This window comes from Panthera leo, chromosome D4 (assembly GCF_018350215.1).
Source record: "Panthera leo isolate Ple1 chromosome D4, P.leo_Ple1_pat1.1, whole genome shotgun sequence".
NCBI classification, from domain to species: Eukaryota; Metazoa; Chordata; class Mammalia; order Carnivora; family Felidae; genus Panthera; species Panthera leo.
Window position 1 is genome coordinate 60,760,144 of NC_056691.1, and position 16,248 is coordinate 60,776,391.

Genomic DNA, 16,248 nt, shown 5'->3' on the forward strand with positions numbered 1-16,248 from the left:
GAATCAAGCTGCGAAGAAACGATCAAACAAATCCAGATTTGGGATTTGGGGAACATTTTATAAAACAACTAGCTTGGGCCTTTTAGGAAGGTCAACGTCCTGAAAGCAACAACAACAACAATAAAAATAAGTAGGAGATTAGAAGTAGCAAATTCAAGGGGGCTAAGTACATGACAGGGTTTACACAGCATGCTATCCCCAAATAAATGGCAATAAGGACATTCTGGGGATAATTGGGGAAATTTGAACATGGGCCACATATAGGTAATATCATATTGCTATTAATTTTTAGGTGTGATAATTATACTATGATGATGTAAGAGAATACAATTGTTCTTAGGAGAAGAAGAGCCTCGTACTGACATATTTAGTGGTGAAGTGTCATTATGTCTGCAAACTATTGTCAAGGCCTTCAACAAAAAAATGGGTGTAGGGGTGAGATGGACAGGGGAAGGAGGGGGAGAGGAAGACCAACATGGCAACACACAAACAACTCGTGTACCTACGCAAAGGATATATGACGTTCATTGCGCTTTCTCTTAATTTTTGCAGGCTTTGAAAATTTTCCAAAAAAACTGGACGAAAATGTGGAGGAAAGGTAGAAACACAAGTAGAGCCGCCAAAACACTGACTGCATTAAAAAATAATGTCTGCAACTGATTGGAATACAGTCCATTTAATATATATTTTAAAGATCCATGAATTCATAATGCTACTTGCACAAAAAGGAGAGACTGAGAAAGAGAGAACCCCCAAACCAAACAAAAACAAAAGATTCCTGGAGGTTCTCCTAGCTTCCAGGCCATATGCTGGGTTCTGGGGTTCCAACTAGTGACAAGGGAGGTACGGCCCCACCCCTCCCCACCCGCACTGCCCCCCGATGACTGAGGGGACTGACAACCACCAGGCAAGCTCCACACTGAACAGGAAACTGAACCTTGCACGACAGTGCAGTGTGGGGAGAGGCAGTTGTTACGGATGTGTGTCTACTGGAGGCAGGGATCTGGGTGGAAAGCCTCCTCAGAGAAGAGAAGAGAAGAAGTCTCAACCTGAGAACTGAGGAAAGATCCCTTCTTGCTCGTGGGGGCTGCTGGGGTGGGCCAGAGCTGCTTTGCTGCGCCGAGGGTCCACGTCCCCACTATTCCAGCAACAGGCCTGGAGTCTCAGAAGACACCCAGGATGAGAGGGGGGGTCATTCCCACAAAGCCACCATGCCATCTCACAAGTAACGAGGACAGTGCTAGATCACAGCTTGTGTGGGAATCTGGGGCCAATCTGAGAAAACCATGCTTCTGTCTGCATCTGGGCATAACATCTAAATAATTGTCTAACCCAGGATCCTTTGTCTCAGGTTGAGTGCTTCCCACTTTATAAGGCTTCAGCTCTGTATCATGGAAATAATAAATTATTTAATTTCCTTGGTACACAGAACCAAAGCAAAAGTCTTCTGTATAATTCAACGCTAATGTAGGCTAGGCTCTATTAAAAAACAAAACAAAACAAAACAAAACAAAACAAAACAAAACAAAACAAAACAAAACAAAACCAACGCATTCATTATAAAACCACCCAGAATAGAGCTCGTAAGTACTATCTGCTTGAAATACTTAGGATAGTTACTGATTTTCACCAACAACCAGTCATCTCCTTTTTGAGTTCAAAGGAACCATTTATTTTTTTACACAACAAGTGAGGAACAGGTTTAAAAGTGGTGTGTGTGTGTAGGGGCACCTGAGTGGCTCAGTCAGTTAAGAGTCGGACTTCGGCTCAGGTCACGATCTCACAGTTCGTGGGTTCAAGCCCTGAGTCGGGCTCTGTGCTGACAGCTCAGAGCCTGGAGCCTGCTTCGGATTCTGTGTCTCCCTCTCTCTCTCTCGTCTCTCACTCTCTCAAGAATAAACAAACATTAAAAAAAAAACAAAAACAGTCATGTGTGTGTATGTTTGTGTGTGTGCACAAGCACACGTGCTGAGCGATTTACAGGGAGAACACAGGCCAGCACTGAGGGGCTCAAGCCAGCCTGGGTGGTCATCTGCAGACAGGCAGGAAGCTCATCACCGGGGAAGGCTGGGAGGGATCCCAGGGGCCTGGAGGGAGCCTCTGGACACCCCACTCCCACACCCTGAGGCCTCAGCAGGAAGAGGGGAAAGTCTCTTTGACCTTAGCATCTTGTTTTCGTCATTCTGAAAACAGCCTAACTAGGAAGCTTCCTCCCCTGCTCTTCCTTCCCCACAGTGTTGCCCGAGGGTTAAATGCGATTCGCTGACAGGCATTATATCTCGTGGTTGCCAGCATAGATGCTGGAGCCACTTAGTCTGGGCAATTTCTTGGCAAGACACTCAACCTTTCTGTGCCTCAGTTTCCTCACCTGTGAAATGAGGAGAATAATCGCATCGTAGGGTTGGTGGGTTGGTGTGTGGAGTAAATGCACTAATCTATGCGCAGGGTTAGAACCGTGCCTGGCCCATAGCAAAGGCCAGAGAATGTAGGCCAGGAGTATTATAAATTGGTTTGTAATAGGTCATCTGGGTGTGCCCATTCTTGATTGAGGACTACCTACTCCGTGCCAGGTCTTGTGTGAGGCCCTTGAGGTGCAGCCATGACTCAGACAGGCAAGGACTGTCTTGGGGGAGTTCACAGTGGGTAACACTGAGACCTCATCAGGGAACTGTAAGCTACTGAAGAAAGGGCAAAGATGAAATGAATGAAGAAAACACAAAGCTGGGGAGCAGGGTTGGGGGAGACTAGGGAGGCTTCCTGGAGGGGGTAACGCTTAAACTAAATCTCAGGAAATACACAGGGCTCAGCCAGGGGAGGAGAGAACCAGAAAGGCACCTAACAGTGGGAACAGCATGGGCAAAGGCCTCAGAGCTGCAGAGAGCTGGCTCTATCCCCAAGCAGGAGGGGAATGGGTGACAGGGGGACCTACCAGCAACTCTGGCCCTGCACCTTGGCCTCTGCTCATGGTGTGGCCTGACACAGGCTGCTTGACCTCTCTGGGCCTACCTCCTTCACCTGTAGAATGGGTTCTCTACCTGGAACACTCTGGTGGAGAATGCATGTCTGAGTGGCTTAGGAATGGAGGGAGAACCAGGCCCAACCCAGGAACCACTACAAGAGGGAGTCACATGCAGGAAACAAGAGGGAAGACAACAGATTTAAGGCACACGGTGATAGCTTTGAGCTACAGGATTACAGGGAATAATGACATGACTTAATCATCTGGCCCCACCCTTTCTCTTTGCAGCAGGAGGCCCAGAGAACACAGTGGATGCATAGAGGCCACACAGCTAGTCCCAGAGAGCTGACCCCATGTCCCAGGGCCCTACCTCTTCCTGGAAGGTAGACCAGAAGGCCACCTTAGTCTTGGGAAGGAAGAAGAATAGAAGGCACAGTGCCTGGAACTCTGAGGGTCTTATCTAATCTCACAACCAGCCCAGGGCCTGCCACCCCACTGCATGTCAGAGATGAGGCACTGAGACTGGGAGAGGCTAAGTGACCTGCCCAGAGTCACAACTAGTAAGTGCCAGGGCCTGGATGTGAGCCCCAGCCCATGTGACTCCAAGCCCAAGAAATGTACCAGGTATTGTCATTATTACAAGTTGACTGAGCACATTAGCCCCTCTGGGCCTCTGTTTCCTCATCTGTACAAATGGGCACAAGACTACCTTATCAAACAGGATAAACACAGAGCAGTCAGGGCCGGGCCTGACACCAACCCCGTGCTCTTGTCCTAGAGCACCTGCCCAGCAGCCGCACAGCGTCCCAGGGCCCACGCAAGTGTCACTACAGTCCTTGGAGGAAAGCAGAACGGTTATGGATGAGCGTGTTCAGGCTCCACTGAGGGCAAGTGGTTTGTGTAAGGCCGCCCAGCTGGGAGACGGCAGGGCCAGGATGGGAAGCCAGGTATCATGCGAACCCGGTGTCCTTCCCACTGCTTCTTACTGGGAGCCACAGGTCCCCCGTGTGTGCTCCTGGCCACTAGGGGGTCAAGGGCCTTGTGAGCTGAAAGGACTCCCAGGCTGGCGTGTCAGACCAAGGCTCAAGCAAGACATGCTCCCTCTGCACCATAGTTTGACAAGAGTCCTTGTGGTCCATGATGCTGAGATGCAGGGAAGTCCAAAGATGGTGACACCTGACATTCTGCAGGTAGGTTCGGGGGCTGAATACGTATTTCCCTTAAGTCCCTTCCAGGGTCTGAACACCTACCCTTGAAACCCTTCCCCCTCAGCTGACACATCTGCCTTCAGAGACTCCAGGCATCTTAAATCAGCAAGAATCGTCTAGGATCTTGTTAAAATTCAGACTCAAGGTCAGTAGGTGTGGGGTGGGGCCTGGGGCTCTGCATTTCTAACAGGTGCTGCTGCTGCTCTGTGGCTTTAGAGAATCTCTAGACCAGTGTTTCCCCAGGTTCCCTGATGATATGAACTATCCAAGGTGATTGTTAAAAATCAGCTTCCCAGGCTTCCTCCCTAGGATGTGATCAGTGGACCTGGGGATCTAATTCTTAATTAGTACACCAGTACCCTGCCCCCACCCCACCCCGCCTGACGAGTTCTACCGGTGGGTACATGTGGGAAACTGCACAATCTAGCCCCTCATCTGGTGGCTGAATCCCCTCTGAGCACACCCAATAGGAGCCTCTACCTGAGGGTGGCTCATCACCTCATCTCACTCACTGCTATGCATCAGAATCACCGGAAGCGCTAATCAAGCGCCCAGAGGCCCAGGCTTCTAGAAGTAGGACGGAGCCTGGGCAGGGTGACCAACACGTCCCCGTTTGCCTGAGACTCTCCTGTTTCCCATTTCCTGTCCACGTTTATCGTGTTTACCCTCACGACAACCATCTTAGGTTGCTATTATACCATTTCACACATTTGTCCTCCTGGAGGGAACTACTTCTCTCATTCCCTCTCCGGGCCTTTCCGGTCTCAACTTGTAATTCCAGACTCAACTCACTGTAATCTGCTGTTGTGCTGTGACCAGCAGCATCAGCTGTACCGTAAGGAGTGTGAGTGATTTATTTATTTAGAATGAATTATTTACACCCCGAGTATTTCCAGAAAGGGGTTGAGGCAGTGAAAGACGCATAAACAATGAGGCCATTGGGCTTACACACTGGGAGCTGATATTACTTTCGATACCATGGTCTTGCATTAAAAATGGGGGTTAGAACCTTGAATTGAATCTCGTACCAGATGGACAGGAAGGATATGGGTTGGGTCCTTGGCAGGAATAGACTGGGAACCTCCAGGCACTTGCTCGACAGGACCGTGCCCTTCTTTGCCTCTGCTTCTGTGAAAACTCCACCTAAAAAGAGCATGTGCACCTCTTACAGCTGCTTTGGGTTTATTTCGCCTTCCCTGCAAGTTCTCTGTTTTCACTTCACTGTTCTGAATCACCTTCATGGTCTGTGATAGCTCATTTCATCCACGCGACTTTGAATCTGGACACAGATGGAGACATAAATCTTCAAGGAATTCCCAGCCCAGGGCCTGGCCAGCGTCTCAGATGGCAGAAGCACCAGGAACGGTAATATCAACCTTAGTCTGTAGAGGGCCTACAATCTGCAGAGTGCATCCACCCTGCTCCATTAACCCTGTCCTGTCTGATGCTCTCAACAGCCCCAGAAGAAGGGCAGACTTAGCCCATTCTGCAGATGAGTCCAGTGAGGCTCCAAGAGGTTGCTGATTTGCCCACACCAGTTCCGTCAAAGAGAGACACGGGGGGATGACTACCCAGAGCGTCTGGGTTCTAGACCTCTAGAACCTCGCCAAACTGCCTCTCTGCCATGTCTGCCCATCCTGGGGTGGCAGTGCTGGGCAGTGGGATATGTGCTGGTCTGGGAGCGCCTGGGAGAGCACAGAGCAGGCACTGCACTGGTTGAGTTTAGGGCATGAATAAATACATAGAAGCATGAGTCAGTGAAGGAATAAATGCATGAGAACAGACCCCCTCTTTCCCTCCAGAGGATCGATGGGGTCCTGCCCAGATCCCTTTCGAGGGCTCGTTTTTCCTCCTACCCACTTGTATCCAAATTGAAAGCTACCAACGTTTCCTCACCACATGGAGGACATTCGGCCGGCTCTCAGAACCGGAATTTCCTGCACCGGGCATCCCGTGACACGGCCAGGAAGGCCCACCCATAGTGCGTGCCCTTAATATTGCTTCTCCCTCTCTCCCACCGCCTTTTTTTTTTTTTTTTTTTTTTTTTATGGATCCAGAAGGTGGAAGCATCTCATAGATTATTAATGTGCTAAATGGCCCCTCTGGAGACCAGTGCCAAGAAATGGCTCCAGCCTGGCCTGGATTCTTGGCCTCCGTCGTCTTTCTTAGACAGCAGCCACAGCAGCGGCTTCCAGCTGTGCTCAGTCACACCGCACCTCCCGAATGGTCCTCATCGGGTCCACAGTCTGGCCACCCAGCCACGCGTGGATATGGCCGCCGTGACGTGGGCTGAGAGGGGGACAGACTTGCAGCTGGGTGGATTTTGACTCACAGCGGCTGAGAAGTGGGCATTGTGTGCAACGTGTCTCGCTGAAGAACCCCCATCCTGCCCCTGACACTTTGGTTTCAGGGTGTTTGGTGCCAGAGTAAACCACCTTTGTTGTTGATATAAAACGGGGTGATTTTTAAACTCTGCTAGCTATAATTAGAGATCTGCTTCTGGTGGAGGAGTCCTCATCACTGCAATGATGGCTACTGTTTGTAGTCTATAGAAGTGCTTTCACTTAAAAGGGAAAGCTTTCCGTGATTGTCACAAATGGCATACAAGGCTAGTTTGCTATTCCCATTTTACGTAAAAGCAAGGCTGAGAGAGAGAAATGAGACCATATTTTAGTGTATTCTGCAGAGCACTGGAGGGTGAGCCATGGGACTCACGGCTTTGCTGTTACTGTGAGAACTTGGCCAGGTCCTCCCCACTTTGGGCCTCTGTTTCCCCATCTGCAGAATGGGGAGACTGGACCCGATGCTTGCCAGACCCTCCCCGCTCTCGCTTTCTATGAATCTACCTCAAATTCCACAACCCACAGCTAAGTCAAAAACAAACAAACCAACCCTTTGACTTCTCAGGCAACCCACCCCTTTAATAAGAATCGCTTGAGAAAATCAAGTCCGATGACAAAATTTCTGTTCCTGGGATGCAAATGGCATTGACCGACAGTTTAGAGCCATGCTGGAATTCAGTAAATAGCAAAGGGCTCGACTGGGGTGGGGCTCACTGATTTGGTTTTTTAAATGTCAAAACCAAGCATGATTTAGATTTTGCAGAAAAGTCCTAAGCGTTCCGGGCCGTCGTTGCCAATCCTGCAACAATCGCAGACTCAACATTGCCCGTCTGCATGACCTGCCCCCTCCGCTCCCTGGCAGGACCTTCTCTGTGGATTCAGCCCCATCACACGAGCTGAGAACTTCCTGCCCGGGGAGGTCCTGAGGGGAGTCCCGCGGCGCAGGATGGCTGCGAGGGGAGGCTGGGAAGGTGCCAGGAGAAACGCATCTACAATTTAATATCTGCTGCACTGCCTTTTAAAGGACAGGCTCTGCGGGATACGGTTCTTGACGAAACCGTGTTTGCGTTTTCCTGCGAGCAGCCCTTTATCCCTTCAGGAATCTGGCTTTATTTTCATCAGCGAGACTATTTCTGTCTGCATGCTGAGGCAGAGCTATCACCTAGCTCCCAAGAAGGAAGGAGTTTTGTCCCGCTCTCTGAGGATGTCAGCCCCCTCTGGCTGCGTCTCTTGTACCTTACCTTTCCGGGGCCCTGCCTCCATCTCTGGTTTCAGCGACCCTGCCCCCATCCTCCGCTCCTCTCCAAATTCTTCCGCCTTATCCCCAAGCCCCATGCTTTCAGAAGGACTGCCTCGGTTGGGGGCAGGTCAGCAGAACTCCTCAAGAAAAGTGCAAGGCAGGGTCAAAAGCAAGCCCCCTTCAGACGGCTGAGGACAGGATTCTGAGGGGGTGTGAAAACCATGTCAAAGGAATATACGAGTTAAAAAAAAAAAACAAACCTGGGTCCAGGACAGGAGATGTGGGCTGAGGCCAAGCTGGAGGCCATTTTTTGGCCTCCCTTTGCTTTTCTTTCCCAAGGGGTTGCAGGTTGAGAAGCACTCTGGGTCCCTTCGGGTCTGGCAGGCTCTGATGATCTGCCCCCTTCCTTAGGGACAAGATTGAGGCCTAGAAGGCAGCCATCCAGCCTTCTGTTGGCAAATACTCCCCCGGTCCCACTCAGCACGTGAGCCAGGTCAGCACCAAGCCCAGGGTGCAAGACTGAATGAGACTAGACCCTGACCTCAGGCAGCTCCAGGCCAGGCCAGACACAGGCACAGGGCAGGACGCACAATGGCCGGGGTGTGTGGGTAAGACGGCACAGGACAAGGAACGGGGGTCTTCACAGGGAAAGGGCAGCACACTGTACCAGAAAGAATGAGTACAGTCCTGCCGGGTGGAGAGACCCCTGTCTGAGGCAGGGGGGGGGGCATGAAGGAGCAGGAGGTGGGCAGGGGACTCCGTCCTGGGGGCCCTGCTGTCTCCTCCGCGCCTTCTCCCCAACAAGGGCAGCATAAACTGAGCTCTGCACACTGGGAGCACTCCACAGAGTCCTTGGCGTCCCAGTCCTAGAGCCCCAGCGTCTGGGAGATGAGCCTGAGAGATGTCCTGGCCTAGCAGGACCCCAGGAACTTACTGCATCTAAGTCACCTGAGCTGTGGGTACCGAAATGGCAGCGAGGGTGAGGAGTGGGTCTCTAGCCCTTGAGGCATTTGATGAATACCTTAACCTGCACCTGCTGAGTGCAGCCTGGGGAATTTGTATTAACACAAGCACATCCCCAGCCTCCATAAGTGACTCTTGTAATAGAGTTTGAGAGTCTTCAACCTGGTCTATTCTTCCTCTATATATTAGATCTCCCCAGAAGCAGGACTGGATGACACTGGAACATCCGGGGAACCTTGGGCAACAGGGAACCCCCTACTTCACAGCCAGGCAGCCTGCCCCGTGTTGGACGCCTCCAGCGCCAAGGGCTTGCTTGCAGAGAGCGGGGGCTCTGCTCCCCGCTAACTTCAGCCATCTCTCCTGCGTCTCCCCACCTACGTCACAGACAGCCAGCAACATCTCTCAAAGAGCCATGTGGCTCTGGAGGCGAAGACTCCTGCGTGTCCTCCGGTCCGAACATGCCGTCTCCAACGGCCAGTCCCCGACCCTTCCCAGATGTCTCCCAGGCTATGCCCTGGTAGGTCCCTGGCGGTGTGAGGCCCCAGCTCTGAGCTCCCCAAGGGTGGGGTCTGACCAGGCCAGAGAGGGACAAAGCCTACATGTCACAGCCTGGACTATAAGATCCTCGCATCTAGCTGGAGGAGCTGACGCTCCCGGTGGCTGAGTGACTCACATCATGACTTAAACAATATTAGTCTCTCGATGCAGCAACCATGAATCAAGAAGCCCGGCAAAAAAGCAGAAGTTAAATTTAACCGATTTTGGCACCAGGCTGAATTTTCACCCCTCTGTCGTGCGAATCCCTATTTTTGTAGCACCAGGAAACAGAAACAACTGATTACACATTCCAGGCTGTCTCTGTCCAGCGAGCATTGTTCCCCCAAAGGGCAGTCAGTGCTCCTTTTCAATTACACAAATTACATGCATTTTCCCATTTGTGAAAGTCTGTTTCGGAGCCCAGTTTTGAATAAGTTAAGGGATTCGCTGAACCCCTTGAGTGAATGTAGGCCCACTCCTCCAGCCCCTCCACCTCTCTGCAAGCAAGCTCAGCCTCTCAGAGGTGACGAGGGGGTTGGGAGGCTCCCAGAGTGTGGGTTCCCTGAAAATGGGGCAGAGGGGAGGTGGAAACCCCAACGCTACTCTTTATCAAGAGCCTCGTCTTTGTTGCTTCAGTCCCCTTGGCTGGCTCCACAGGCTGGGAGAAGTCTCCTCTCCTGGGCTCATCCTGTGATTCTGCCTCCGAGGTCCCCAGAGCTCTCTAGACTGCCAGGCACCGTCCAGTCCCCAGCCCCCGGGCTAGCCCCCATCAGGGTGCAGCTGGAGCCCCTGACCTGGCGCAGTATCTGACGGCAGAAACCCAGGGCAATGGTGGACCGTTCGTGTCTGCAACGATGCACAGTGATCCTGTTTAGGCGGAGACTGAGGACCTGCATTCCCTCCCACATCCTCCACCTCCCCCACAGTCAAGTCCACAGGGCGAGAAAACTGCTGCCGTGGGAGGCTTCAGACTCTGCAGCCTGTGCCCCGCATTTAGTTCAGGTCAGCACTCAGCGATGACCCAGCTGGTGCCCGGCCCTGCAGCAGGCCCTGGGAACCGGGAGATGAAGGAAACAGGGGCCCCTGACCCCCCCCCCCCCAAGAAGCTCCTATTCTAGTAGGGAACACCTGGATATAGAATAAACCATTTCCCACAAGATGTAATTCATTTAATGACAAAATACCGTGTGCAATAGAAGTGACGAAGAACCTTGTTTCCCAATATTCTTGTCACTACGACTCTGCGAGGAAGCCTCGTACATGTTTTCCTAATCCTGCACCACTCATGAAATGTTAATACCACAATATACTATACACCTATTTATGTCTATATATATATCTGTGCTTTATACATAAAATGAGTAAGATACTTTGTCCCCTCTGCATAAGAACCACTTTGCACCAGCCTGGGGGAGACAGCCTTCATAGAGAAGCCTTTATTTAGGAAGGAGCAATTCATTTACTTTTGGGGCTAGGGATGGGAGCCACAGAAGGCAAGGAACCAAGGAGGGCATCATAGAGGAAGAGGTACTTATCCAGGGTTTTGAAGGATGAGCAGGAGCTCTTCAAAACACAGAAGGGACTCAGCATTAAGCCTCCTTTTCTGGGCAACTTGAGCTCCCGCCTTCTTCAGAGAATTACTCCTTCCTGCAGCAGTCAGCTTCCAAGATGGACCCCGGTGACCTTTGCCTCCCGCTACAGCTTGCCTAGTCCTCTCCCTCACTAAATAAGAGCTAATTTGTGTGAGCAGTGGAATAGGCATAAATGACAGTGTGTACCTTCCGAAGCGAGGTCCTGAAAGACTTTGCCAACCTCTGCCTTGGTCTCTAGATGAGTCGCTTTGGCGGAAGCCAGCTGTCATGCCATGGAGGCACTCTAGATCTCTATGGAGAGACCTGCATGGAGAGACACCAACTTGCCAGCCATGTGAGGGAGCCAGTTTGGGAGCTGATCCTCCAGCCCCAGTCAAGCCTTCAGATGATGCTAGACCCCAGTCTCCAAATCTTCCAGGCAGACCCCAAACATCATGACGCAGACACAAGCCATTCTCTGGGTCTGAATTACTGACCCAACAGAAATAATGAAATAATAATTATTGTTGTTTTAAGCCACTGAATTTGGAGGCGATTCGTTATGCAGCAATAACTAGTACAATCTCCATTTCATAACCCAGTCTCCTGTCCTGTCAACTTCTCTAAGCTGGAGGCCTGTCGTGCTCATGCGGGGGCCAGGGAGCTCTGGCTGGCAAGCTAGAAGTTCCCAATGTCCTGCTTGCTTCTACAGCTCCTCAGAGAATTCTGAGGGCAAATGGATCCAAGTGAGGTGGTGAAAAGGCCCGGAAGCTCCCTGGATTCCTCTCTGGATGGGGCTTCTCCAGAGAGCTTGGCCTGCCATGTTTGAACAAAGTGTCTGTCTGCAGGTTCTTCCATCCCTCCATCTCTGCCTTCCTCCCTCCATGCTTCTGTTCATTCAACAGACATATAATGAGGTCTGTGAAGTGTTAAGCACCAGGAAAAACAGGAGTAACTCAGGCCCAGGTTCTCTCCTTAAGGAGCTCAAAGTCCAGCTAAACATGCCCCCACTTCTGCCAAGCCCTCAGAGAGGGACAGGCAGAGGTGCAGGAGGGGGTGGGCCATGTATGTGCTCAGCTAGAAGTAAACACAGGGAAGTGAGAAAAAGAATTTCTAGAGGGGAGACTTTAGAGAGTGCAGTAAGGAAAGGCTTCTTGGAAGAGGCAGCATTCAAGCCGGATGTCTAAGAACGGGCCGTTTCAGGGGGTGGGAACAGTGTTGCAAGAAAGACCCAGGATGCTGAGAAGCTGGGGTAGTCAACTCGGGGAGCGGCAGGAGGCAGGGCAGGGATAAGGATAAAACAAGAAACACTTAGTGCTAAGGATGTGCCAGCCACAGTTCTGATCACAATGTGATCATTTACCCCACACAGCAGTCCTATGAGACCGGCCTTCTCCCTCCCCTGCTTTTCCATATGAGGAGCTGAGGCTCAGAGAGGCAGTGCCTGGCCCTGCCGAGTAGGGAGTACAGCGTGCTCCTCAGTCTGCAGGAAAGGAAGCTGAAGCAAGAGAAGGTGACCCGCCCAAGGTCTCACTGTTTGCAGGCACCACAGGGCCTGAAGCCAGGTGAGTGGTGCTGGGTCCCAGGCACGTGGTTGGGTTTGCACCATAGCATGCCAAGCTGCTTCTCTGACCTCATCTCCTGCTGCATCCACCCACATTCAACGTGGCCGGCTCAGGCCACAGCGAATGACTCAGTGCTCCCCAGGCCCACACACTCCCCCACCTCTTGCTTCTGAGCGCCCCGTTTCCTCTGCCGGCAATGCTCTCCTTCACGGCTCCAGCTGTCCAGCATCCTCTCTTCCTTCATGGCCAGCTCCACATCCCTCTTCTGGGAAGCCTTTCTTGCCCCTGGGCTGAGTGGGTAGCCTTCCTTGGGACCTCGCTCCTTCCTCATCATACCTCAGCCTCAGACAGCTCCTGCCTCCCTTTGGGCCGTGAGGTCAGGGCTCTACCCCCAGCATCCCATGCAAGCAGGGCCAGACTCACTGAGCTCCTCAGTCAGCAGGAGTGCGGTGAAACCAGATCCTGCTGTGGTCAGGCTCCACTGGCTTCCTCATTCCCATCCTGGCTCCCCACTCACCATGCTCCTGCCCCACTGCCCCTGCTCTGTTCCCTGAACATGACAAGTTCTTTCTCAGCACAGGCCACCTGCATTTCCTATTCCATCCACCCAACCAGCTCCTTCTCACCCTTCAGGTCTCAGCCCAAAGGTCACCTCCGTCAAGAGGCCCTCCCTAACTGCCTTGGGGCCGTCACCGCTAGTCCCATCACCCTGCTTATTTCTATCCTGGCTGTTTCCTACTGCAGTCTTTGCTTAAGGGCCAGACTGCCTGAGTGTAAATCCTGACTCTGTTAGCTATGAGCTGACAGTCCCTGAGCAAGTTACTAGACCTCTGTGTGCCCAGGTTTTCTTCTTTATAAAATGAGGATAATAGTGACTACGGCACAGAGAACTTTTAAGGATTGAATTAACGCAAACAAGTGCTCAGAAGAGTGTCTGGTATGTTGTAAGCCTGGTATACATATTACACAAGTGTTAGCTCTTAGTATTATTACTTGTTTACCTGCTTACTGCCTACCTGCCTCCCTCCTAGAATGTAAGCTCTGAAAGGGAAGGTGCCCTACCTGTCCTGTTAGCACTATATCCCCCAGTGTCTACCAAAATTCCAGGCACATAGTAAGTTGCCTGTTATATTTGTTGGATGGATGGTAGGGTGGATGATGGAAGAATGGATGGATGGATGGATGAATGGAAGGAAGGGTGGATGGAAGGAAGGAAGGAAGGAAGGAAGGGTGAATGGATGGAAAGAAGGAAGGAAGGAAGGAAGGAAGGAAGGAAGGAAGGAAGGAAGGATGATGGATGGAAAGAAGGATGGATGGATGGATGATGGATGGAAGGGTGGATGGAAGGAAGGATGATGGATGGACGGATGGATGGATGGATGATGGATGGATGGGTGAATGGATGGATGGATGGATGAAACAAAGAAGTAAACCACATGCGTGGGCCACCACTCGTTCTCATTGGTCACATCTTTCCATGCTCTTCTCTTTCCTAGTCCAAAGAACAGCTGGCACTGGTGAGTTTGTCTATATCAGACCTTACACTCACTGGCTGGATGGTGTATAACATTTGCCAGTGTAAAGAGTGAATACTGGTCAGGAGCCCCAGGAAAGGCTTATGTGAGGGAAAGGGCAGTCTTGGTGGACAAGAGAATTTCAGTGGGGGAGGGAGGCTTGGCAGCAAGGAGATAAAAGTCCATCTGATCAGGGAACAGTGAGAGCAGGGCTCAGAGGTCTGAAGGTGCAAGATGTCTCTGGGGAAAGGTGGGTTGTCGGGAGGGGCTGAGGCATGGGGTGAGCGGCAGGGACAAGAGATGACGCTAGGCGGGCAATTGGCTGGATGTCGATGGCACTGACAGTCAGGCTAGGGAGTCACTAAAAGATTCCAAACACATAGTGGAGTTGGGGCCACCCCACAGAGACCCACTGCATCGGCCGTGCCAGAAAGGCCAGAGGGTTGGGCCAGGAGTGGGGGTAGCAGGAAGCTGTGTGATCATCCAGGAAAGAGTTGGGGAGGCATGAACGGGGCAACTTAGAAACCATGTTGCACAAGGAACCATTCCTGCAAAAGACTGATGCCGAAGACAGTCCCCTAACCAAAAGTGACCCAAACCTTACCTGCACCAGATTCCAGCCTTGGAGAGATTCTGCAATGATGGATGTAACGGACGGACAGACTCCTCCAAACACCATCAAGTGATTCGGCCCGTATTTTATTGCATCGTAGAAGGCTTTCAACCCTTTCGCATTATCACACTGGGGAGCAACAGACAGAAAGAGAAGCCTGAATTAGAAACAGCTTTCCCCAGGGACAGGGGCCCGACAGCAGATTCACACAAACAAATTTCCTCACGGGAAACCTTCTAGGTTTCAGCTCCCCCATCGGGCGGCCTCTCCTTCAGCCAGCCCCGAACCCACGCTGTAAGCTCGGTGGGTGTGATGATGGCCCCCCCACATCCAGGCTCTCCTCCGCCCAAGCACCCCCCGATCCAACTCCAGGACCTCTGGCTCCTCCATTATCTCCATGCAGAACGCACGGAGGAAAGAGCCCCCAGATGCCTCACTCTGGAGTCTCCCTCTTCCTGGGTCATTTATATTTTAAAAGAAGACAAATCCACACCCATTATCAAAAAAGCACAAAACAGTAAGTGTCGGTGAGGATGTGGAGAAGTTGCAACCATGGCTCATTGCTTGTGGGAACGCACAATGGTGTATCTGCGAGAGAAAACAGTACTGCAGTTCCCCCAAAAGTGAAGCGGGATTACTATATGATCCAGCATTCCACTTCTGGGGAGACAGCCAAATGAACTGACAGCCAGGACTCGAAGAGATATTTGCCCATCCATGTTCACAGCAGTATTATTCACAATAGCCAAAAAAGGTGAAAACAACCCACCTATCCATCAAGAGACGAAGGGATAAACAAAACGCGATCTATACACACACAACAGAATGTTTTTCAGCCTTAAGAAGAAAGGAAATTCTGACACATGCCACAGCACGGATGAACCTTGATGACATCATGCTAAATGAAAAAACTCCAGATGCAAAAAGACAGATATCGTGGGACTGCACTTAGATGAGGTCTCTAGAGGAGTCAAATTCGTGGAGACAGAAAGCAGAATGGTGGCTTCCAGGGGCTGGGGGAGAAGGGAAGAGGGGGGGCGCTCATGTTTAAGAGGACAGAGTCTCAGTTTGGGATGATGGAAACATTCTGGAGACGGACGGTGGTGACGGTTTCACGACAATTGAAAGTACTTAATCACTGAACTGTACACTTAAAAATGGTTAAAATGGTAAATTTTATGCTATGCATATTTTATCACAATAAAAAAAGAAGGAAGAAGGGGAGGAGGAAGAAGGGGAAAAAGAAAGGGAAGAGGAGGAGGAGGAGGAGGATCTGAAGAGGAGAATTTGCTCGGCAAACCCTTGCCAAGCACTGCTATGTCCAGTCCAGGGCTGGATGCTTAGGTCACACAAAAGTTGGACACAGCTCCTGCCAAGGAGCTCCCACACCTGAGACGAAAACTGGCCACTAAAACAGATCCCAGGGATCCAGCGTGGAAACGAACAAGGACAAATGTCCTCAAATGTCAGGAGTAGGTGAGGACTCACTTCCACCTCTACCTCTGTCATTTGTCTCTTCCCTGCACAGAGGCACTGGCCCCTAGCCGCGCTCCTTGCTTCCCCCGGGGCCCGGCTAAGCCTGCTCACCACCCAGCCGTCTGAGGCTTCTTTGTAAAACATAAACCAGTCCTTCTGACTGTCCTGCTTTCCGTGCACTTAAAACCCAACCTCTTAGCAGAATGTAATTCTCAAAAGGTTAAAAACATCATTCTTACGAAAATTGATAGTGGGTATAT

The 16,248-nt window shown here is 51.3% G+C and overlaps 1 protein-coding gene across 1 annotated transcript in view; it reads right to left on the reverse strand.

Annotated features, from left to right (window-relative positions):
- Nucleotides 1–14,768, reverse strand: part of GABBR2 (gamma-aminobutyric acid type B receptor subunit 2) — a 235,915-nt gene extending 221,147 nt beyond the window's left edge. The window contains exons 1-2 of the mRNA XM_042912093.1: nucleotides 14,739–14,768; nucleotides 14,504–14,641 (exon numbers count right to left, since the gene is read on the reverse strand). Coding sequence (XP_042768027.1) covers nucleotides 14,504–14,641; nucleotides 14,739–14,768 — 168 coding nt within the window. The remainder of the gene's footprint in view (nucleotides 1–14,503; nucleotides 14,642–14,738) is intronic.
- Between the last annotated feature and the right edge of the window lie 1,480 nt (nucleotides 14,769–16,248).